Source organism: Mastacembelus armatus, chromosome 16, assembly GCF_900324485.2.
Source record: "Mastacembelus armatus chromosome 16, fMasArm1.2, whole genome shotgun sequence".
NCBI lineage: Eukaryota > Metazoa > Chordata > Actinopteri > Synbranchiformes > Mastacembelidae > Mastacembelus > Mastacembelus armatus.
This window is the reverse complement of record NC_046648.1, coordinates 17,495,115-17,519,407: the sequence shown is the minus strand read 5'-3', so window position 1 is coordinate 17,519,407 and position 24,293 is coordinate 17,495,115. Positions and strand designations below refer to the sequence as shown.

Genomic DNA, 24,293 nt, shown 5'->3' with positions numbered 1-24,293 from the left:
TTTGTTTTGTTTTGTTTTTTTTTTAAGGTGACTATAGTGTCTGCTGAAAATGTTTTGTGTCCGAGAACATAAAAGAAGAAAAAAGCTGGACCCTCCCCTTTTCTCTCCCTCTTTCTGTCTCTCTCTCTCTCTCTCTTGCCCCCGTGTCTTCTGTTACAGAGAGAGATGATCGGAGGAGCGGAGTCTCAGTGAACAGAGCGAAGCGATGGAGAGATGGTAAGATGGATAGTTTCTGAGGTGATGGAGGCATGTATGGGGCGCAGATGCATAAAATGTCATCCTGAGTGATGACTGGCATGGAGATCAATGTCTGAGCTGTTGAGGTCATGCAGGGCGCCTGTGGACAATATATTTTCTCAGATAACTTCTCTGTCACTCCACCGCCTCTCATTCCTTCTCCTTCACCTGTCCCACAGCTCCATCTCTCCTGTCGCACGACTGACTGCCCTCATCTCCATCCTCCTGGTTGCTTTGGTGACACAGCCCTCCACCTGTAACCGTGACGACAGTGAAGAGCAGGTGGACGCCCTGTCGGTCCAGCTGTCCGTCACAGCCCAGGTGACTCCCACTCCTTTGTGGGCGGTGGTCTGGGGTCCCACACAACCGCTGGAGGATGAGACCTACCACTTTCTCTCCAGCCAGGAAACTGACCCCCTGCACCAGCACGGGATCCAGCAGGGGGCCGGCACCGCCACATCCGAGGACTGGCCTTATCCTGATGCAAGCATGCAGCCCAGAGAGGAGGCGCCACTGGGGTCCAGGGAACAGGAGGGAGTCGGAGGGACGGAGGCGGAGGAGACCGAGCCTGAGGAAGGTGGGCATCAGAAGATGGATTTCTAAATAAAGGTGGCCATGCGAAAACACACACATGCAAGGAGTCCTCCGGGGAATTAGCTGTCACCAGGGTGAAGGCTGACACCCTGGTGTGTGCAACCGGTCGTGTCAGTGGCGGAGAATGCCTAATAAAGTTCTCACCACTCACCAGGAGGAATTGGCTGCTGTCACACTGTGGGATGCAGAGAAGACGTCATCCTATGACCAGAGTCTTGCACATCCAATTTCATGTCACAGCTGGATTCACTAATTTCTTCTTTTGTTCTGGATACAGTTATACACGCTCACGGTCTGAGATGAGTAACTGTATATATATATGTGTGTGTGTGTGTGTGTGTGTGTGTTACAGTCGACCCTCAGTTCTACGTCACCGTGACCATCTCCTCACTGCTCATCCTGACCGCAATCGTCATTACAGCCAAACTCTGGTAGGAACCTAGTCTCCTCCCAAATCTTGTGTGTGTGTGTGTCTGTGTGTGTGTGTGTGTGTGTGTGTGTGTGTGTGTGTGGATGTAGCATTCTTGAATAAGAGTAAACTTTTTCTATCCCATAGCAGGAAGACTAATGATTGATGGTAAAAGTTATGGACTGGACAGTTTGCAGTACAGAGCAGTGTGATCATCAGATGTCTCCTTTAACATGAAGTCATTTTGTATTTCTGATTTGGGCGCTTTAAGACTGTGATGGTCATGTGCTTGGTCTGAAACTATTGTCTTCCTGTTGAATTAAACGTGTTCCCAATGACATGTTTTAATAGGCTAATAGAGGTTATCATACAGGATAGGCTGTATATAAAATTGATGGATAGTGTAATTACAGCAGGGAACAGTTGAACTTAACTGCTGATTGACTTCACAAGATAAACCTGAGTGGCTGTGCCATAAATAGACCAAGAAAAAAAAACTGCTACACAAAATTGCATTTATTTTATTTATTTTTTTAACTATGACTTTTTTTTTTTTGTAGGTTACTGGATATTTAGCCTTGTTCAGACCTCTGATATGAGGACTAATGACCTGTAGCTGACCAGGTTGTTGCCTGTCAACATATACTAACAGTGAGGAGGGGATGCAGGTAGACACTTTATCTATAGCCACTTTCATATAAATGAGTTAGGGTTAATTTATGGTAAATAGATTATATTGTGTTTTCAAAATTGAGTTGAAAGAAAATTTGCTGATTTTTACGGAAAATGTAAGACTTGGCTCTGTTTTACAAACTGATCAGTCGGGGTGGAAATGGATTATTGATTAGAGATTTGGCTGGGTGCAGTGGTAATTGAGACCTTGACAGTTGCAGATGTGTTTGAATGTGCACATTGTGTGTGTGAGACTGTTGATTACATAATGGTTCTATATGTATAACATGAGAGCTGAGTAAGTGTTTACTAATGACTTTATTAACAACACTGGTGTTGCTGAAAGTCACAGATGTGTCCTTTAGTGCCATTAGAGTTTCAATGATTAAACATTCACTATAACCATTAGGACGGGAGGGGAAGCTGAACCAGATCTGTTACCTCAAGGACTTGAGCAATAACATGACTTCATTGGTGTCAGTGTGCTTTAACAGCCCTCCAGCTGTTAACCTCTCAGAGCATGTAAACACAGGGTGGGGGTTCTGTATATGTTCGCAGTCCTGGTAGGGAAGTGCTCGCTGCACACATGTCCATTAGCTGGAAATGGGGAGTCATCTCTGTGATGTAGTGGAGCACTTGCACGCTTTGCTGATCAAACCAATAACATCTAGTTTATGTGACCACCGAGACTCCTCTCTTCCCGTATCTCACACTCTGCTTCCTCTTTTCTTTTTTTGTCAATCTCCTTTTTCCTCCCATTTATTCTTTTACTCTCCTCCTGACCATAATTCTCTTATCCGCTCATCATGCCCACATTTCCATTGTATCGCTATTTTTTATTTCATTGCCCCGACTGTATAATTTGTTCTCCTTCATATCCCTTTTTCATACTCTCTCTTAATCTCAATTTTGCTCCCACACTCCTACATTATCTCCCGTCTCCTCTCGAACCCTCTCTTCCTCCCACTCTGCCTAGTAGGCCTTCTTCCCCTTTACCACCCAGGGATTTTTTTTTCTTTCTCTATAAACCTGTCATCCCCCCTCTTTCTTCAGGTTCTTCACTTACTACCAGTTATCATCATTGCCTTGCTCTATCGCTGCCTGTCTTTGCACAGCTGGTACTCCTCTTATCTCCCTCACCAGTCTCCTATCTCTCCCAGCACTGCCAGTCCGGCTGCAGATCCACAGATAATCCTCCAGCTTGCTGTGAGCTGATACACGATAAGCCCCTCTTTCTCTCTGTTCCTGAGACTGGTCTTCGCTATTGTTTTCGATAACTTACTTCATCACCCCCCCCCAAGCCCCCCGCCGTTGTGAAAGAAAACCTACGCTGCTGGTGGATCCGTAGTGGCCTTACAAACGTGAGAACTGCAGGGATTCAGGCCCGAGACATGGCAGCAAACCCTCTCTATAGACTGGCTCTGGTTTCAGTGTCATAAATGTGTAAATAACACCATGTGTTAGATGGAGAAAGCGCCTGGGAATGAACGGGAGGGGGGTACAGATGGACCCAAATCATAGCCTATAGTGGAAATTGGCCACTGTCCAGTTCATTATGATTATAGAAGAGCAGCATATGTGCTCAGTGATTTTCCCAGTGCTAAAATTGTCAGCGCTGGGTAATGTTATCAAGTGCATGTGCATATAGAGAGAGGGGAATCAGCCGGAAGAGGACAGGTGTTACTGTGGGAGGATGAGGATGCAGGGTGGCTTTTATGACTGCAAGAACAGCTTTGTTGTGTGTCTAAAGTATCCTTAAGAGCCCGAACCCGTGACCCTCCACAGTGTCGTCACCATAATTTACTGTCCTCACTGAAGTAATGGCACGCCACCTCAGTGACGCATCGTCCCCGTGTCCATTTTTTGCGCCTCGCTGCATCCTCTTCACCTTACCCCTTCTGTCTCCTTTCCATTTCTCGCTCTGCCTCCCCGTCCCCTCTGACAGTGTTTTAATGAGTGCGATGAGTGCATTAATTCTCTCTCACAGTGGCAGCATAATGTATTCTCTGATGCTAAATGGCTCGGCTGTTCTTGATGCTCTTTGACTGTGTTTCTCTGTCTCTCCTTCCTACTGTCTGTGGTCTTTTCTTCTGCTGTTTACACCATATATTTCTCGCACCCTTTCCCTCATTTCCTACTGTCTCCCCCTCTCTAACCTTTAACTGAACTGTCTTTCTCCAACTCCAACTTTCTTTGTCCTTTCATCTCTGCTTCTATTCCTGTCCCACTTCTTTCTCTTCCTTTTTCCTTAATTCCTATCTTTTTCTTTTCACATCCCATTGTCTGAATCTTTGTACCTCTTTCTTTATCCCCCCCATCAATGCACCCCTTTCCCTTTTCCTCCTCACTCTCCATCCCTCTCATTTTTGTTTTATGTTCTTTCTTCCTCTTTTCCCGATTTCTCGCCTCCTTCCACCCCCACTTTTCCTTCTGACACCCTCTCTCTCTCTCTCTCTCTTTCCATCTGTCCGTCTAACTATCCTTCTCTCCCAGTTACGATCGCAGCTGTTCCCAGCATCCGCCCCCGCTTTCCCGTGGCGTGGCTCCCCCACTCTCCCTCGCTCTCCCTCGTTCCCTTGCTTCGGAGGACAGCCGGCAGACGCTGCACAGCACCTCCTCCTCCTTCACCGACAGGGAAAGGTAACGAGCCGCCTCGCCAGCTCTTCACTTTCTCAGTGTGTGTTTAGAAGTATATGAGTCTGATGTTTATGTGTGATTCTCTCTGCACCTCTGGATTCCAGTGTGCATTTTTTTGTGTGAAGCAGGTTTAATACATCTTTTGCCTGCATTGTAAGGATGTACATAGAGTATAATTGGGCCCTGGTGCTATTCTCTGAGGAGTATTCAGGGCCTCGAGTGTGTTGGTGCTGCTGATGATGTATCAGTGTTTTAAACTCCCTCTCCAGATGAGTCATCGTGGGCCTGTGAATAGGCATCCAGCCGTCGTCCATGAAATGATGCTTTTATTCAAGGGTATTTAAAGTTAATCTCAATCTGGATAATTATAGAGCTGTACTCCACTGCTCCCCTCACACTTCCTCCCCCACCAGCTTTTCCTCCACTTTCCTCTTCTTCCTCCTTCTCCTCCGTCTCTCTCCCCTCGCTGCCCTCTCAGTCCCCTGTGATGCAGTTTTCCGTTTGCGTGTACACCACTTTTCCAGCTTCAGGCCTCTCCGCTCCACTTCTCCACTCTTCTCCCGTCTTTCCACGCCATCATCAGTGCTCCCAAGCTTCCCACAACCTTCCCCAACTCCTTGATTTCCCTTTTTCTCTCTTATCTCTTCTCTGTCTGTGTCTCTTGCTGTGTCAGGATCCCAGTTGTGAACCTCTGAGACGACTGTTTTTTCCATATGGTAAACATTTCTACGGGGCCTGAAGAGGAACATCAACACGACCAGAGGGTGTGCTTGCAGCACCGTTTTATTTTCTCTGAAACTGTGAAATGAATTCAGGGATTCCCGGTATCCAGCCATCACAAAACTACTTGGTTTCCCTGAGGTCTAAAGAAACTCATCTGCCTGCTCCTCATCCTCTCCTTTATTCTTCCTTCCTTCCTTCCTCTGTGCTCGGTGTAAATTTCTTTTATGTGCTTCTGCGTCACTGTAACCTGTTCCCTCTTTTCCATCCTCTGCGTTGCCCCAAGCTCTGCCAAGCTACCCAAACACTCTGCGCTTCAACCCGCCATGACTAATTCACAAACAAGCAGTTTATGGCCATGCAACATCCCATTACCCCTGAAATGCCCTACCTGTGCTTCCACAAATGTTTCCAGTGATTCAGCTGCACACGCAAAGCTGATCTGTATTAATTCTAATCCAGCAGACTATTCTTTCATGAATCGACACTCAAATTCAGTTTAGCAGGCTTGCACCTGGCTTGTAAATGGTTAAAAAGCCATTCGCAGCATCTCTAAACACTGAACGGGGTATTTCACAAAGCTGTTTGGTATGGCTGTAGCCAACAGGCAATGTGTTTAACATGTCACGCTCCAAAAACTGCTGTTTATTCCCTGCTTTGGGCGCCTGAAATGCAAATAGTGTGGCTTTTTTCCCCCCCTCTGCAGTGTGTAGAGGAGTGGGGTTTTTGTTTCAGTTTTTCCTCATGATTTGTTCTCTTAATTATCTGGCTGACGTTCACCACTTTGTCGAGCCTCTGTGAACACCCTTTGTTCCTGCTGGACTGTGCAGAGGTGCGTTAGGCGCAGAGTATTTCCACTGCTGGAGATAAAGTATTCAGTGGCAATGGATAGAAGAGGAATTCCTGTTGGAGATCAATGATTCCCAAAGGTCTCGGATAGACAGTGCACAACAGAAACCATTAGGTAGTCACTGAAATGAGAAAAGTACAAGTGATTAATAGACTGATTCTACAACAACGAGGATTCTTTTCATCTGACAGCCAAGTATCTAAAAATCTGGAAATTTCCTGTCATATTATTATGTCACTCTATATCAGCTGTTCAGGTGCACTGAAAGACGTTAGTTCACCATTTCTCTCTCCAATGAGTCTGCATGTATACAGTAAGAAAACCTGTAAGAGTTTCTTCAGATCGATTATTTATAAATGTCTATTTTATCTATCAGTGAGTGACGTCTTATAGAACATTTAAAAGCCAGGTGTTGGTTTGTGTTTTGGCAACTTTTGTAAGCAGCTTTGAGACATGAATCCCCCCACTTCCACACATTTCCACTACACACATAGTGCTGGTGGCATCATGCGTGGCTCGTGCAATCCTCCAGATATCCAGTCTTGTGATTTTTTTTCCAGTAGCATTTCCTGTAGAAATGTGGTCTTTCTGTACCATGGAAGTTCAATAAAGACTCAACACTGGCGTTTTAGCTTTTGTGTCTGTTTATGTCTGTGCATGTTGAACGAAATCCCATGAGAGTTGTGCGATCTGCAGTGCTTTATGGGAAGGATAAAGCGTACACTGTGCATTTTAATAGAAACCCCTGTATTCTAATCTTTTTTTCTCTCTCCCTAAAGTGAACATTTAGCCCGCAGCCTCGCATTGATTTTTAAACCATACGCCTGGCATTAAAAACACCCGCATGTGCCAATCATGTTTTTACCAGTGACGAGCTGCAAAGGGGGCGAAATAATAAGGCGGCTGCTTGTGTCTGAAGCTTTTCCTTATCTCCTCACCTCATATGGAATCCTCTCGCTTCAGAAAGATTAACAAGGATGCTAAGCAAGAATTTCCTCTGTGTACAGTTTTTCAAACAAATGTCAATAAAAATCAAGGCGGGTGCGAGAGGAGAAATGCCACTCGAGTGTATTGAGATTCTTCACCCGTCTGAGGCGCAGCCAGCGCTTCCATCTCCTCTGGGCATTTTACTGATCAGTCAAAGTCATTGATTGGCTGAGTTATGAGACACATAGCAGCAGACACCGCAGCAATCCGCTTCCACAGTGGACAAACAGCAAACGCTAAAACAGAAGTTAGGTGTGAACTCACGCGTGCGGAGTCATCGCTCACATGCTCATACCTTTAACAAACACACGCCAATTTGGCTCCAAACTAAAACGGACGCCAGCTAACCCGCTCTGTCTCACAAACACTTCGAGGTGCACAGCTGTTAGAATTCACAGCTCAAATCTGGTGAAAAACTGTGAACCAACCAAGCTTCATCACGCTGCCTGAAATTAACACCACTATTTATAGAGGTGGGGAGGGGTGTTTGGAGGGAGGGGGGGAATGGAGAAATTTGCAGGGTTAGATGAAAGCGGATCATAATTTCCCTGTTTCTCTCTCACTATTGCTGCTGGTCAGCTAATTGTCGCCATTAACGTCATGCTGGATGGAGAGCGGGGAATTTAGAGAAAACAAAATCAAAAGTGAGAAATGGGTAAGGCAGGCATGAAGGCAATTTTGACTGTGTGATGGAGGTACAAGGAAGGGTGGCAGGCAATTTCAAGAGGCAATTTTGACATTGAAATAGAAGCTCTGGGCAAAACATACTCATATGAAATATGAATGCAGTTGGTGTGTGTGTGTGTGTGCAGCAATTCTAGCTGCGCACAGGGGAAGCCTCAGCTCTATAATGCATTAGTCTCTTTGGGGACATGCCCTAATTAATGGCTTGACCTCCTAACGAGTAGCCCCCTTCTGCGAGCTAACATTTAGCAGTGCACCCTCCTGAGATGCACTTTGAAGTGCATTTAATAAAAGAAGTGACAGTGACATTAATGAGATGGTCAGGATAAGTACAGGACTTCCTTTTATTCCCCTACAATTTTATATTCTGGTTTTATAGATGTCTCAACTCAGCAGAGAGCAAAAATTACAAAGCAGCGTAGAATAACTCTAAGCCAAAAAAAACATTTTACACACGTACGCATCAAATTCACTGATCCTGTTTCTGGTCAAAGGCAAATGACTCCTGCTGCAGTCTGTTACAAGTGCCCTGTGTGTGTGTGTGTGTGTGTGTGTGTGTCTGTATCTACACTGTCAGTCCACCTGTTAGACTATTAACAACTGCAAAAGTAGATGTCACACTTGTCATATCCATCAACCAGTATGTATTTCCAAATCCATCAAGGTGAGATTAGGTGACAAGAAAAGTTCCCAAAAAGCTTTCTGGAAGTGTATGTGACGAGGGTGTCCGTGAACATTGGTCACATTGTTTAATGTATCTGTTTCTCTGTCAACACATCCAAGTGTCCATTTTACAATGAGAGTGTCCATCAGTGCCACTGTCTCTCTCATCTTCAGTTGGATTTGGACCAGATCTTTCCACTGCCACGCAGCCTGAAAGGAAAACAAACAATTAGAAAAATAAACAACACTGAATCGGTGTTTTGCGTGGATTCATCGGGATAATTTAATGGTTTACATGTTTTCAACTTGGTCTACTCCGTCACATTACTGATTCGACTTCAGCGCAAAAGCGTCTTTGTTAAAATGTCTAATATCAGTAGTGTTTGCAATGAAACTCATCTCTCTGAATTTTGCAAAGAACAAATTCTTATAATAACTAATGTGCTAACAATCCCATCCTTTAAATAGCTTTATAAAGAAATTGTGTCAAAACCTATTTTAATTTGAGAATTGAGGTTAAGCTATCATTAATTTGGATTTCAAAACATTAAGTGGATCTTTATTGGAATGAAGTGCAGTGCTGAGTGATGAAAATTATAGGGTTCTGTGCCTCATCAAAATGTGACAGGCAGCCAGAAAATAAGCAGGCCTTTCTCTTTACAAACAACATTAACAGCAGTGGAGCCAAACATCTGATCACTGAAGGGGGAAACGGTTCTTTCAGGTGGAAAGCCTGTGGGGCATTTGTATATCCAGTGACATTTTACAGTCTGGGACAGATGTGAAATTAGCCATCAGTAATTGGGCCGGATGGAAGCAGAACTGTAAGAGAAACCCTGATAGCAGGGTCAGAGAATGGCTGCAAAACATCTGATAATAAACGTGCTTCATGCAGACACACACACACTCACCCAGACAAACCACTTACACCAGCAGCTGGCTTTTTAATGTTTATTAGAAAAATGGAAACATAGTAGTTCTCTGTTGAATTAACTTTGCTCTCTACAAGAATATTGGACTAATGGCTTTAATTTAGTGTTTGAAGTGCCGCCTTTATAGAGCTGTGGTTATGACTAGGTAAATTTCTATTTATAAAGCATCTTTCAGAAACCACAGTTACAAAGTGCTTCACGGAACAAAGCAAGAAACCACAATAAAATAAACGTAATGGAAAGAACATTCACATGCAGGTCTTTGTTCCAATTTTATGTCTAGCAGGAATAAATACAATTTATTTGCTTGGAAAAAAACCCCCCCACTAACTTGAGTGCACCAACAAGTTTGAATAAATTCCATTTCAGTAAATTATTCTACATGGCCAGAAATATTTTCTGTGTTCAATTTGTGAAATGTTTGGTTTGCAATTTCTAGGGAAACTCCTGGTGGCTCCTTTATTACAAAAATTTATAACATCAAGGATGCTAAGAGTACTTCAGTCACGCAGACACCACCACTTGCATTTAGCCACATTCCTCCACATAACCATAAGGCTGCAATACTCACCCTTTAACCTTTGAACTTTTTTTTCCTGGTTGTCGTGGTTCCTGAGAGGAGGCAGGGTCTCGTGGCTCAGCTGGCTGGTCTGCGTCTTGATTGGAGGCGGCTCCAGCAGGGGCGGGCCCCGATGACGGAGAGGCAGCACTGGCCTTTAACGTTTTTTGTAGGTTTGAAACCTGCAGAAAAAGTAAAGAGTAATTAAAAGGTAAAAGAGTAAAGGGATGAGTTAAATTTCACAGTTTTACAGGTCACTCTGCTTGTGTAATCACTGCTCCTGTCCTAATGACCTTCCAATGGAATTGATGGGGGACAAAATCCAGTCCCTGTTCTGTGTAAAAAAAAAAAAATGTAGCAAAACTTTTATATGAATCTGAGATTCTCAGATTTATCAAAATATAATAGGTATCTCTCAGAGTACAGTTCTTTTAGTATAAGTAAGCAAAACCTGTTTTAGTGTTCATGAGTTTCATTTTTTAAGTTAGTGGTATGAACATGCTTGAAATGACGACACCCTCAGAAGAGATGCAAGAAAAAAAACATCCAGTCAAGGAGGAAACTAAAATTCCACAAACAAAGAGAGATGAGTCACATTTACTGCATTTTCTGGGAGAAAAGAATGATACAACTGTAGGCTGGAGGGATGATAAACAGACCTCTGTCTCCACTTGGACTTTGACCTTTAGCTGGCTCTCCCTGTATTGGTTTGCCCTCGAGACCTGTTCCTCAATGCCACACAGCACTGCTTCACACCCTGTGCACCTGTGAGAGGAAAAAAAGACAGGCATGAAGGGAGGCAGACTGTAAGTTAAGGAAAAAGATAATTGAGACATAAATCTAAAGGGTGTGCACAGACAAACAGAGGGCATACTGACCACTCCTGCAGCGTGTTGATTATGTTTGGGAGCTCGTTGGGGCCGAGGTCACGGCCAACGCTGCAGTCCACTTCCACCTGCTGGTTCCTCTGATCCAGTTTTCCCTGGATGATGTCACAGTAAACGGCTTCGATCAGCAGGTCTTCCAGCTCCCGCACATTCTTTAGCTCCAGCTGCTGCAGGAGTAGTGAGTATGGCAGGCACTGAAGGGAGGGGGAAATGACATGAAGAGACTTTAATCCTCACAATTTCTTTTTTTAACCAAGGTAAACAGGCACCTTTGACTTTTAAGATTCGATGGAAAATAGCAAAAAAAATGTTACAGTGAAATTGCTCATTTGTGTAAATGTCACTGTTAGAGAATGATGAAAGGAGAGACTGGAATTTAACAATCCTTCACTGGGCAATTAGAGTTCAAGCTTACATACAGGGAACTCAGTGACATTACAGAGAAAAACAGGAGGCAGTAGTGAGAAGAGTACCGGTAATGGAGACTGAGATTAAGCTTAAAAAAAAAAAAAAAAAAAGTGCTGGTGAGAATAATGAATCAATTATTTATCAGGAGCAGAGAAAGAAAAGGGCATAAGGAGAGGTGCAGCATGGTTGGAAGGTGAAAATGAGAGCTGCCTTAAAAAACATTTAATACTTTTTTTATGCAGATGGAGGGAAAGATATGAAATCTAAAATGACATGAGAAATAATAGTTGTCGCTTATCTGTTGCTTGATTTCTAATTTAGCTGATATAAATGTGGCCACAAGCTTTAAATTACAACCAAGCTCATATAAACTTTATGCGTGCGAATAAAACAGCAAAGCCATTTTAAAAGATGTGTTAATACATCATTAATATCTCGCTTTATGATGCCTGCAGCAATATGGTGGCAGCAGAAAAGCGATTTATTTTCCATTCTGTAGATGAATACAATTTTACAGTTCATCTGCACTGTTCTGTATAAACAGGAAGGGAAAAGAACGAACCTTAAGGTTGGAAGCCAAGCTGATGATCGACAGATGGCGGAGTTTGTTTCTCTGTGCGGGGGTCAACTCTGGAAGAGAGGCTGCTCTCTCTACAGCAGCAGGCAAGAGCATAAAATAAAAGACAGACACAATGGGAAAAATATACCATAGTAGTGTGTAAGTGTCACTTTGCAAAGGGTTGAACAGCCACACATAATCGAGGCACTACTTATTACTTTTGAGTGCGATGTCACACAGAGGCACACATGAGTGTGGAGCCGTTTAAGCAGTCAGAGAACATAGTCGGGAGGAAGCTGGTCTCCAGCGACTCTGTCTCCTGCTGCCCTGCTCCCCTGGTGACAGGACTCACACTCCCCAAGACAGCAGCTCTGACAGCTTCTGTAAGTGCACCACGACACAGCTCTATGAAAGTAAATGTGCTCCCTGTTGGTGTGACTCAAAAGGGAAGGCTACAATAAAGTAGGCTGCATTCTTTTTCCAGGTTACTGGTTGATATTTACCATAAAATCAGACATAATTAACATTGTACTTCTTGTTGAAGCTTCCCGACGCATTACACCGAAAGCAAATTAAATCACAAAAGAGTAGTTTATTGCCCAATTGTGCCTGCATTGCTGCAAAACAGCCAATCACGATACCTTATGAAACATTGCTCACACAGATAAACGTACTCCAGTAATTTTGTCTGTGAATAACCTGCCTGCAGTGTCTCAGGTGAGGGTGTTTAAAGCCGCTGTGTCAAGGTGCCTGCCTTGCAGCAAAGAAATAAAGCTTATAATAAAAGAGTTGCAGGCTGCCCTATTACTTATTTACACTGTGCTGCCACTGCAATACCTTTGTAGTCGCAGTAGGTTCCATAGGCAAAGAGGTTCAAGAGCTGGTACACTGGTGCATGAGGGCCATTCTCCAGCTGGGGTTTAGAGGGAAAATGAGGAGACAGAACAGGCAGAACACAGAAGTAATTAGTCTCTCCACATAAAAAACTGTGAAACCGCATTTTGTCTATGCACACTGAGCCACTCCAAGGAGAGATTTTGCTGAGACTCAGAGAGAGTAAGAGAAACAGACCAAGTGAAGACCTGACTCTTTATATTTCATTCACACTTGGCATCAAAATCTGTCTACTGTGATCCTGACTGACTGGAGAGTTAACCACTTCCATAGTGTTTTCTTATGGCTGACTGGAACCCATCGGGTGATATCTGTCTTGGCCACGGATTAGAAACCGATAAAAATAATATAACAAGCCTAAGTGCTACTGGGTGGTTCAACATTTCACTAGACTGGACCTGCTGAGCCATTTAAAATCAAGAAGAGTAGGGATACTTAAATCAGAAAACCGCTGAGAGGTAAAGCTTTATTACTATACCAGACTGTTGCATTGTTGTTCTTTGGGCTAAGGTAAATTTATAATGGAGCTTTTTAATTTAATGCAAAATGTTTCACTTCAGTCACTGAAGTATTTTACTGTCTGAACCACTAAGACATTTTTCTCCATTTCTCTCCTTTTCTTTGTTTCCAATAAAGCAGCACTGCAGATTTTACACCTACTTTTCTAAGACGTTAAGTTTGAGATGCAATATCCTCTGCATAAAATTCAGAGCAGGGAAGCTTGCCTGGTGCAGATAAAACCACTGGTGCAGCCCTTGTAAATAAGAACAAATGCAGTTTGACTCCTACAAACACAACGCAAGTCTTCAGTAATTTTACCCACTGGTCTGATTTTTGCTCCAGCCGATTGAGGACTTTTCTTTAAGAGCGGAAAATCAGTGTTGCATTGTCCTTACCTAGTGCACTTCACTTCTAAAATAGGGTGTCACGTGTATTTTCATGCAACGTGTGTAATATGTTGATCATGTACATTTTGAAATTGAGAGGCTGACTTGGGGGAGAGCTGTGACTTTGATCACTGCACAAATCTATATGGACTTCCATACGAGCAGCTTGACGGATACTGTCCAGTGTGGTTAGGAAATACACATGCTGAAGTTACATTAACAACACTGTCACATGCATCACTGACCCCTCTGATGATGGTTTGTTTGATTGGATTGCTCACCTGTCTCAGATACATTAAGGGTTATAACATTAACTAATTAAGATGATTTTATTTCATGCCATGTCTAAAAAGGTCAGTATGAAGAAGATAAATTGCGAGAGTGTGTTTACCTCTCTGACGTTAGGCAGCTCCAGGATGTCAGAGAAGACATAGAGGCCTGGGGTCTCCAGCAGAGAGCTGACAGCCTGGGCCAGTGCTGAACCTGACAGAGACAGGAGCTGCTCCACCTCCATCTGATACCAGGGGACACAGGTGACAGGTTAGATTAAAGTTAAGAAAGACACAGAAGAGAGGCAGAGGTATGTAGATAGCACAAGTATAAAAAAATTAAAGAAATCACATCTCAGTTCTCAACTTGTCCCTTCCACTTTTATGGTGAGAGAGTATGCAGACTGGAGACAGAGTCATATAAATACTTTAATAAAGCCCACATTTCTCTATTAATGAACATTAGCACTCCACACTCTCTAGGTATTATATCATGCTCTTTAAAACACGGTCGAGCCATGTGTGGCTTGTTGAAAAGATAAATATGAACCAACAATACTCCCTCCTCATTTATCATCTAATAGTTAAGTACCCTTGACCAAAGCTCTTAACCCTCAAATTACCTGGAGAGCTACTTAAATAGTAGAAGAGCAGCTGCATTGGGTAGTACCAATGAGAGCAACAAGTGTAATGAATGCAAAGCAGGGCATGTATATTCATCAAAACCCATTGCCCGCATAGAGACATGATGCAAATGCACTTTGGGCTGAGGGCAACACCAGAATAATTACCTAAGTAGTGACAGGAATCTGCCTTTGCCTCAAGCATATATTTAGACATAACAACGCACACACACAAACAAAATGACTATTCTCTGATATCTACCCACATGCTTCATAGCATAATTAAACCAAACAGAAGAAATAGCACAGTTGGATATCAGCTTAACTCTTTTTGTGTGTTGCTTACAATTCAAATGTGTCTTAACCAACAAACATCACAACGTGATCAGATGTCCTATTGACTTTGACGGGATATTTTAAGATCTTAATCCCAGCAGACACATCCTGAAACACAAGGGAAGTTTAATCTTACTGATACATAATAAAATTATTGCAGCTGCGTCAGATCGGTTTCATTACCTGAGGACATTTCCTAAAATGAATGCAAAAGAGAGCATGGATACTTAAGCCTGTGCTTAGAGTAGTCTCACCGGTTCTTATTCATCTCAGTAAGTGATGATGCATTTTATCATGCAAAATCGGACTAATTTAGATGCACACATGCACGTCTTCCATATGCTGTCCCACTGGACCACTATCAAGAAGGTCCAAAGAGTATATTCCCATGCAACCTGAACAGATGAGAAGGCAAATGTGGCAGCCAAACAAATTAACCCACACTGTGTTTCAGAAACAGTACCTCTTTTAATTTCAGCTATTTTTGTAAAAATCACATAAGGCCAAGAATCTGCAGTTGGATTGGATCCATCTACATTTTTCTACTGAATTTAAAAGGACAACAAAACTCATGGCATATAAGTGGAATATTTAGACTTGTTCAAAATGCAAAATGTAGCTGTTCAGATACTGAGCACCTCGGTATAAGTATTAAAATAAACAAATAAATGTCAAAACTTATAAATAAGAAGTCATACTGAATAACTAACAATAAATCCAGGGAAGCACAAATGTTTGAATTATTACTCTCTGTGATAGATTATTTTGTCATGTAGTAATGACATTAAATGAGTGCACTCTTAACTTCTTCTAAAAATAGGCTTTATAAACAATCCCACCCTTGTCCTAGTAGCTTTTCCTTCTCTTTTGTATGACACAAGTGGCACCACAAAGTCAATTCAAAACACTTCACATTCATTTCACTATTGCTTTGTTATTTAGATTCAAAACAGAGCCAGAGATCCAATATATATGTGGCATATAAATGATCCAAATAACAAATAAAGACAAAGCGAGTATAAGGCAAACCATTTCAAATTGGAGTTGGCAGTTCTAAGCTTTCACTGTTGTATATCATACCCTCACAGAACAGACTTAGCTGATTCACTCACCTTTCTCATAATCCTCTTCAACCAAGAGGGACCTTAAATGACTCAATATAATGCAAAACACTTCTATGACTAGGTATCGTACTGAAGTGCAGCATGATGAATACTAAATGTTTGAACAGATACCTGCTGTTTTGCTGACAGCATGATAACTAAACATGATGAAATCCTTCACAGAATTTTAACTCAAATTCTCCTCATACAACTGAGACTGAAAATGTTATTTAAATTCCCTCACAACCAGCAGTCTGCATTCCATTCAAAACATTTGGCACACTCCTAAAAAACATTGGTGAAATTAGTCTAAAATACTTATATTATTATATTAATATATTATGTTAATGCAGCTTATATACTGTATGAGCATCATCAGTGATGGAAAATATAATACCCTAGCTGCAAAGATAAAATAATGTTAAAAGCTTTAAAGATACATGAGGGAAACAAAATGGGGAAATTGTGTGTTGAAGTGTTGGTAATAAGATTAGTACAATATTCCAGTAGAGTGGAAAGCAAAACAAACTAAATGTACAATGATAAAATACATAAAGAAACTGCAACCCCTCTGTTTAAACAATTTTATAACTAAAACTACACAGTCACTAATCGTTTTAGCACTACTGAATATCACACACAAAAGTACTCCTCATGCCTGACTTAAAGTTTACTGTCTGATACTATCTCTTAACATATTTCTGACGCTCACAATGGATTTACAGTACAATTTATACTTTGTATTTGCTGTGATTGCACATACATGGAAGTACACTACTTCCCGAAAAATAGAAAATAAAAGTGCACACGAGTTTACAGCAGTAGAGAATAACATATTTACACGTAATTACTCCACGTTCACCCTTGCATGCAAAAACAAACTGTCTGTGGAAACACACGCAGACACCCTTTCCTACAGTTCGACAAGAAGATTTTCGTTTGAAATAAATAAAAAATGGTGGTGTATTAAGATGCTTCACTGGTCATATAAGGTGAGAATCAAAGAAACAGGTAGCTAACATTAAATAGTAAAAGTGAGACTCTACTCAACTCTCTGCATGAATGTTAGCTGCACTACTAAATCATCCGGCTAACATTAAAGCTAATGGCCCTGTCAACAAGCATTACTGCAAGACACAGTTAAAGCGCTCAATATCAAAAGCATATTTAAAGTTTCAGGCGGAGGTTGCTTTTAGACTGACATCTGTTATTTAAATGTGTGTTAAGCTAGCTAGGTGCTAACTAGAGCTTAATGTGTCATACTAGCCAAGTTGCTAAATGCTAAGCAACCGCACTTAAACGATGACGTTAGGCCTCAGTTCATTTTATGCCTTTCTGGTTATTTTGAGTCATACCATTTTAATGCAAGAGCAACTGTGGAAAAATATGCACGTGGATATTTCCTAAAAATTGTCAAAATAAGCCTGTATATCTTTAAATTTACCTTATTATGTTGGTTTCTAGCCGATAGCCTCCCTGTCGATTCTCCAGTTCCGCCGTCAGCACACGCAACTACGACAACAAAGAAACTTGGACTTTGATTGGATAGTGAGGTGAAGTAGGCGGGAGTAGTGCAGCTGTCAATCAGCGCTTGTTTCCTCGGATCAGAGAGAGTAGCGCCTTCTAGCGATGAGTTGGTATACACCATGTGAATCAATCAGATCAATTGATACCCGTGAGGATCGACACTCTCCATGGACTCCTAACACAAAAGTGAGGGGCCACGAAGTAATTAAAGGAAGGAATTTTGACCTATCATTCAATTTTGACCTTTCATAACTATAACCCGCTCTAATTTTACCTATTAAATTCTTCACATTAATCAATCCAAGATGGCAAATCACTCTTGAACTCCACTCATATCACAATTATGTGACAAGTGGTCACAAGCTAAAAATCTTGGAGCCACTTTCTCTTTCTCATAATGAACCTTTTTTTTTTTTAAGTTTATAAGCTGCAATGACCATTCATGGTTAACACATAATTTACTATTGTTTTTAAATCAGAACCAAATTACATTTACAGAGTGCTTGATGTGTATGAAAAACTTTAAATTGTAAAAATGTAAATTAAATGATGAGATCAAAAACCCAAACTGTCTAAAACAAAAAGGATTTTAAAAAATAAATTTTTATTGACATACATTCACTTTAAAAAGTCTGTAATATTGTATGATTCATCTTAAATGGAAAACAACCCTAAATTAAAATACATAAAAATTATTTGGAGTTTAGATTCAGGTTCTGAATTTATACAGATCCCTCCCAAACAGAAGCAACAGACAATAATTCATTATTCATGTAATTAATGTAATAATCAATTAGATTTGGTTGACCTGACATCCAATAATAGGTATTTGTACATACTTGTTTAAAAACAACATAATGCTACAATTCTAGGTCCTATACATTCTCTTTTAATATGTGTCTTTCTTAAAAGCTGTTGTATTATTGTATAGTTCATTTCTACCATCACTGGACTTGCATTGGATTCCCTGAGCTGTGGAATCTAAACACAACTATACTGTCTGATGTTCAAATATGAGATGTGTTTTCTGTAAACCCAAACATGTAACCATTGCTCTTGGCATTTTCTTTCACAGCCCTGCATGAGTTTTCCATTATTCTCTGTCGTATGAGGATTCAGTTGAGCTCAATGGCAGCCATCTGGCAGATTCTTTTATAAATGAAATCACAAGGAACATCAAACCATGTCTTGGAATGACTGTTTAAGGTGGCACAGTCCTCTCCATGTTCCCCTCCTGAGTGGTGGTTGTCTGGCTCTGAGTTCCACTGATCCCAGTATCTATGACAGAGGGAGAGAGCAGGGTAGTGGGATAGATGGGCTAAGCTATAGATAACAATTGTGACCGTCTCTGAAAATTGTGAAAAATGACCTCGCTCTACCCATCACCTTGACTTACTGATGATGACATTTTTGTATCTGAGGTTTAAATACAAGACTGGACAGCACATATTTTCTGAATTTATGAGTTTTACATTTCAAACAGGTGAATAGGTTAGTTTGCTTTGCATGGTTTATGTTCACCCTGGACAATTTAGTCATGAAAAATTTAAATGCTGAAGAATCTTTAATATTAAAAATAATTAAATAAATGGTAGAATCAAATTAAATAGTATACGTGTGTTCCACTGTTGAGTTGTCCACCCATCTCCAGTCTCCTTCTTTCTCTGTATCAGACAGGCCAATCCAGAAGTGGTAATCAAATCCACCAATTTTTCTGGCTTGTTTTTCCAGAGCATCCTAGAAAACACATACATATGCTTGTACAACATTATTATAATCCATTCCTTAGCCCCTAACAATAACAATAATGACAATCTTACAAAACACTTAGATTCAAACACATAAAACACATGCTGTGCTGCACACATGCTTATTATAATAATGAAAACCCACATCTTTTACACTTTAAAAACCCAATGTACAATGGAAAATTAAAACTGAATATACAATTTTAAGGCATATTTACATACTTCAGACTTTACTATGTATAAATAAAAACAATGATGACTGAATTCCATTTAGCTGCTTCAGTTTGAGGATCTTGATGTTGTAAACGTGGGCTCACTGTCCCACTGCCATGGTCTCCGCACTCGGAAACTTAAATAAGACCAAGTTGCTGTGAATGTTATTAGTAAAAACTGCCATCAAAAAGCTTTAAACTTAAATACAACTTTTAATGTTAAACTATGCCTTTGCTGAAGTAAAGACTGTAAAAAATGACCTTGCTTTGTTTTATGTTCCCCATATTTATTCACACACACACACACGCGCGCGCGCGCACACACACACACACACACACACACACACACACACACACAGTCTGTGGACACCACACAGTAACTGAGCCAATTATGGGGGATGAGAAACACCTGTGCCGGTCAGCAGGGCTCTGCAGACAAAGTGCTCATTTCTATCTGTGAAGTCTGTTATGCTGTCTTCAGCTCAGCTCCATCCACACACACACGCACACACACACACACACACACACACACACACACACACACACACACACATACATGCTGTTCAATGGTGTGCAGTATGGTAAGATGGCTGCCCATCTCTTCACAGCTGTCTCTGCTCTTCAGCCAGTCCAGCTTGTCATTGCTGAAAAAGTAACACTGGTCCCCGACATGGAGCCATCCTTCAGGGCACTCTCTGCACTGCTTAACTGTTAATGAGAGAGACAGAGCAAGATAAAAGGATGAGGGGGGACTCTAAATCACAGGCAGCAGGAAATGAAGATCATGTACAATTTTTTATCTACATCCTGCCACCTGTCTTTGAGCAGTTCTGTCCCAGAGTAGTGTAGTCCTTACACAGCTGGAGGTAACGTTTCTGCACTGAGCTCATTTTCAAAGTCAAAGATGAAGAGTCCAGGTGGGCACCTGGGTTCGGACTGCCCATCACTGTGAAGGTAGATAGATAGAGAGACACTTTAAGGTTAGTCTGTCCAGTACTTGTTGAGACTGACTGACCAATCTTGCCATTAGCAACATTATGACTAAAAACAAATTAATTTTCATGCTGCTGCGTTTTTTCATTTGCCACCAACTTCTCCCTATTCAAACACATGACGGTCCATCTTGCACTTTCAGAGTCTCTGTAAGATTTCATTGCTGCTGTTTCTGGAGTAATTGAGTTTATATGAGCTCCCTTGTGGCTGTAAGAAATTATAATTTATAATGTGAACTTATTCTGGTTTCATTGCCAGATATTTTTCTACGTTTCACTTTCTTCTGTTTATATTGCCACATCTCCTTTGACTATTAAAAAATATTTTTGCAATGCTTTAAAGACTAATTGACATAATCCAAGTCATAAATACAGATGATGGCCAAATAGTTGTTTGACTTTCATTAAGAGATACTGACATGATGATACCAGATAGATGAAAGAATATCTCAGAATGAGTCTGAAACTTGATAAAGTATTGTTGGTTTGCTGCTGAGGAAGTGAAAGTCAAGCCACTTACTATCATTGAGATTATTCAGCATAATGTTTAAAGTTTTCTATGTTGATTTGCTGTAAGCTGTTTCACTGTGGTTACTGAATTACGTCAGAGTTAGTATGCACAGTATTATATAGAAAAATGTTCTTCCTAATAATAACACTTTACCATTTCCTACTGAGAGCCTGCTGATGTAAAAACACAGGTGTCGGTGCTGTAATGTGAAAACATTTAGCTTTGCAAACTATATATCTTGTGTGTGGGACAGTGAGTGAGTATAGACTCAACATATACACTGTATCATACCCAACAAATGCAATAGTACATGTAACTGGCAGGAATTGACCAGTTTATCAGTGTCCATAATGTATGATTGCTTCTCTGCCACATTCATGGAGTTAAACCAGTTTTAAGATACAGATCACTTCTGTGTATGTCTGTAAGTGTGAGTGTGTGTACATGTCTTACTATGTTTGTGTGGTCACGTTTCAGTCTGATACCATTCTTATGTGGACATTTTGAAGTTGTGAGGACATTTGAGCCAGTCTTTACAACTTCACCATTTTTTTTTGAGAGTTAAGACTTGGCTCATTTTGGGTTAGGATTAGGGTAAGCATTTAGGTTAGGCAATTACTTGTGATGCTTAATGTTAGGATTAGGGTGTAGGGAATGCACTATGAGATGAGGTAAGATGAGATAATTCATCCTTGAAGGGAATTTCAGGAATGATCATTATTATGTTTATTTGTCATTATGTCAAAGTATAGAAATACATGTGTGTGTATATTTTTGCTACATCATGGAGACCTTTTACACAGTGACATGTTTGTCTCTGGCAAACGGACTTGGTTTTTTTGCAGGGACAAAATTCATGTCCCCATTATTTAAATCAATTAATTTTAAAGAGGTGACTTAAGGTTAGGGCACAGTTTAGGGTTAGGTAGTTAGTGGTTGTGGTTAAGGTTAGGGCAAGTCTTCAGAAAATAAATGTAAGTCAATGTAATGTCTTTGTGAGGAATGAAAAAGGGCCTGTGTGTATCTGTGTGTATGTGTATGTGTGCGTGTGTGTGTGTGTGTACACGTGCGTGTGGTGATCCATCAAGCATGTACAGCCCCAGTGGTGTTTATTTTAAATGAAAGTGTCCTCACAAGCACATTAGCAGGCTGAGCTGCCAGAGACTGTTGGCCCAGCAGGAGAAATATTTCACAATTATGGACTTTTGTGCTTTTTCTATTACATGACCCTCACTGGACTGGAGAGAGCGCTTTATCATTTTTATTGCCAATTATAGGTGTCCAAAAGCACACTGAGCTAAAATAAAGAGACGATAATCAGCCAGACTGAGGAACAGAGTGAGACTTACAGTCAAGATAGAGAGACAGACAGGCAGACATGCACGAGTTGGAGGAGAGTGTTTGTACTTACAGAGCACAGTGAGTACGATGTTGGCGCAGATGGAGGCCAAAAAGCCAATAAGCAGGAACGCAGCCTGACTCCTCAAACACCCAACGCTCCGCTTAATTCCCTGAGAGCCTGATTAGACACAAAACAGTCCATGGCAGGGTAGCTGTCAATTCAATATTTTTAATCCTCAGGTGTAGCAGTGAGTGCAGACATTGAATAAAAGGAAACTGTAGCACAAACCCATTTGACCAGAATTTAGCTGCATAACATTTACACATCTAGTTAAAGTTTAGTATATAGTCAGCGTCACACAATATACACATGCAGTCAAGCAGTGGCTGGCAGCATCATTCAAGTTATTTACCTAAAGGCGCCGAAACACAGTAAAAATACTCAATCATAGGTACATCTCAGAAATGTAAAACTCTGTTTAACATAGCAGGGTGAGGTGGAGCCAACTTCTTTGGTTGTGTAATCTGTAACCAGGCATCATATTTTATAAGATAATCATATATTTTTTATGTAAAATCTACACGATGTTAGAGCAGAGGCTACTTCTACCATAGTATATCTAGTATATGACATTAAATGTAAGTAATAGAGTAAGAGCGTAAGTCTACAGAAGACAGGAGTAAACACACTTCAAATCTGTCAACATTATTGCCAAACGCAGTACACACAAATTACCCTCGCTGTGTTCGAGAATGGGCCTGTTCCCTCCAGGTGCTGGATCCTCTGTGAACTCCTGCAGGCTGGTGTAGTTTTCTCTCTCCTCCATGTCTGTGGTGTCCTTGTTAACACTCTTTCCCACTTTGTCTGTCTTTCTACTATACCTCCTCTGGTCCCCAAAGGCTTTGGTATCTCCTCTCCCAAGCAGCAATATTTCTCCTTGAAATTAAATTTGCCCTGCTGGTTGATTTATCGAGCCACGTCTCCCGGCCTACAACACTGCTGCAGTGTTAAACAAATGTGCTGAGAGAAGTACTGCTCAGTAATCTATGCTGTTCCTTAAGCTAAAATAAACCGTTTTAAAAAAAAGAAAAAAAAATGTTTCCTGAAAAGGAAAAGGTTCTGTTAATCCAAACAGTTCTTTTCTTACTGTTGGCCCTGTGTTTTGGATTTTTGTCTCTTGGAGTGGTCTTTTGCTTACAACATGCCATGTATTACACAATTCCAGAAATTTCCAGCTCTGTTTGGAGCGAAGCACTGGTTCTGGAAATCACATGTTTTGAAATGTTTGAGAGATGACACACCAGATGAGTTGCTTATTTGACCTAGAACAAGAGTAACAGAATGATAAGGATAAGAAGAATAAGTGGTTAAAAAAAACAGCAAGTGCCTTCACCTTCCTGACACTAATTTCAAAAAAAAAAAAAGACAATACAAGCAGCTGGGAGCAGCTGTGTGTGTTTTTTAAGAAATAAGGGCCAAGCTCTGAATCAGGGGGGTAAGTACAGAGATTCAGGCAAAAGGAATTTGTGATTTTGTGCAATTGCCAATTTTATCTAATCTAATCACTGGAACAGACACAGAAACAAACACAAAATATTGCTCCCCTGCTTTAATTAATGTGGTTTGAATAACAAAACCTTGTGAAATAGGAGAGCTGACAGTGACTGTGGGAATGAGGGATGGGACATATACCAAAAATATAAATAAATAAATAAATAAAATAAACAAATGCTGACAGTCTGCTGGAGCAACACAGTGGGCATCTGGTATCTGTGTGTGTGTGCGTGTGTGTTGTGGGTACTTGGCCTTTCTCATGTGGACCAGCATCTGGTCCCCACCATGTAAATCATTGAATTTTCGAGTGATGACTTGGTTTATGGTTTATGGTAAGTCTCCAGGAAATGAATGTAAGTCTGTAAAGTACCCACAAGACGTAAAAACAAAGGTGTGTGTTGGTTTACTGGTGATAGTGCAGCTGCTGTACCAGCAGAAAGAATACTAATAACTTGTACCACACGTACACATGCTGCCGATCAGTGCTGAGTCATGTT

At 41.0% G+C, this 24,293-nt stretch overlaps 3 protein-coding genes across 4 annotated transcripts; 1 reads left to right on the top strand and 2 right to left on the bottom strand.

Moving 5' to 3' along the window:
- The first annotated feature begins 133 nt into the window (after nucleotides 1–133).
- Nucleotides 134–6,675, top strand: pianp (PILR alpha associated neural protein). Its single transcript, XM_026317574.1, has 5 exons — nucleotides 134–216; nucleotides 417–814; nucleotides 1,184–1,262; nucleotides 4,406–4,552; nucleotides 5,223–6,675. The coding sequence occupies exons 1-5, from the start codon at nucleotides 206–208 to the stop codon at nucleotides 5,242–5,244; spliced, it is 657 nt and encodes a 218-aa protein (XP_026173359.1). The 5' UTR covers nucleotides 134–205; the 3' UTR covers nucleotides 5,245–6,675.
- Nucleotides 6,676–8,115: 1,440 nt separating this feature from the next.
- On the bottom strand, nucleotides 8,116–17,483 carry cops7a (COP9 constitutive photomorphogenic homolog subunit 7A). Its single transcript, XM_026317546.1, has 8 exons — nucleotides 17,355–17,483; nucleotides 13,971–14,093; nucleotides 12,636–12,711; nucleotides 11,802–11,890; nucleotides 10,823–11,025; nucleotides 10,604–10,709; nucleotides 9,957–10,126; nucleotides 8,116–8,663 (listed from the first exon to the last, which is right to left on the bottom strand). The coding sequence occupies exons 2-8, from the start codon at nucleotides 14,091–14,093 to the stop codon at nucleotides 8,624–8,626; spliced, it is 807 nt and encodes a 268-aa protein (XP_026173331.1). The 5' UTR covers nucleotides 17,355–17,483; the 3' UTR covers nucleotides 8,116–8,623.
- A 537-nt stretch (nucleotides 17,484–18,020) lies between these two features.
- LOC113136601 (C-type lectin domain family 4 member E-like) lies at nucleotides 18,021–23,395 on the bottom strand. 2 transcript variants are annotated; one of them, XM_026317552.2, is made up of 6 exons: nucleotides 22,978–23,395; nucleotides 22,312–22,419; nucleotides 20,254–20,343; nucleotides 19,954–20,105; nucleotides 19,053–19,174; nucleotides 18,021–18,715 (listed from the first exon to the last, which is right to left on the bottom strand). In XM_026317552.2, exons 1-6 carry the CDS (start codon nucleotides 23,066–23,068, stop codon nucleotides 18,553–18,555), a joined length of 726 nt encoding a protein of 241 aa, XP_026173337.1. In that variant the 5' UTR covers nucleotides 23,069–23,395; the 3' UTR covers nucleotides 18,021–18,552. The 2 variants fall into 2 exon arrangements, with proteins under 2 accessions (XP_026173337.1, XP_026173336.1); XM_026317551.2 differs by having other exon boundaries at nucleotides 20,212–20,343; nucleotides 22,978–23,389.
- Nucleotides 23,396–24,293: the final 898 nt, after the last annotated feature.

Excerpts from the sequence above, each read along its gene's own strand:
- pianp (XM_026317574.1), top strand. Across the intron at positions 815-1,183 it reads GGAGACCGAGCCTGAGGAAG|TCGACCCTCAGTTCTACGTC; the intron begins GTGGGCATCAGA and ends TGTGTGTTACAG. Across the intron at positions 1,263-4,405 it reads GTCATTACAGCCAAACTCTG|TTACGATCGCAGCTGTTCCC; the intron begins GTAGGAACCTAG and ends CTTCTCTCCCAG.
- cops7a (XM_026317546.1), bottom strand. The coding sequence starts at position 14,093 with ATGGAGGTGGAGCAGCTCCTGTCTCTGTCAGGTTCAGCACTGGCCCAG. Across the intron at positions 12,712-13,970 it reads AGCTGCCTAACGTCAGAGAG|CTGGAGAATGGCCCTCATGC; the intron begins GTAAACACACTC and ends TCTAAACCCCAG. Across the intron at positions 10,127-10,603 it reads AAGTCCAAGTGGAGACAGAG|GTTTCAAACCTACAAAAAAC; the intron begins GTCTGTTTATCA and ends CTTTTTCTGCAG.
- LOC113136601 (XM_026317551.2), bottom strand. The coding sequence starts at position 23,068 with ATGGAGGAGAGAGAAAACTACACCAGCCTGCAGGAGTTCACAGAGGAT. Across the intron at positions 20,106-20,211 it reads ACAGAACTGCTCAAAGACAG|TTAAGCAGTGCAGAGAGTGC; the intron begins GTGGCAGGATGT and ends TCTCATTAACAG. Across the intron at positions 19,175-19,953 it reads TGCACACCATTGAACAGCAT|GATGCTCTGGAAAAACAAGC; the intron begins GTATGTGTGTGT and ends TGTGTTTTCTAG.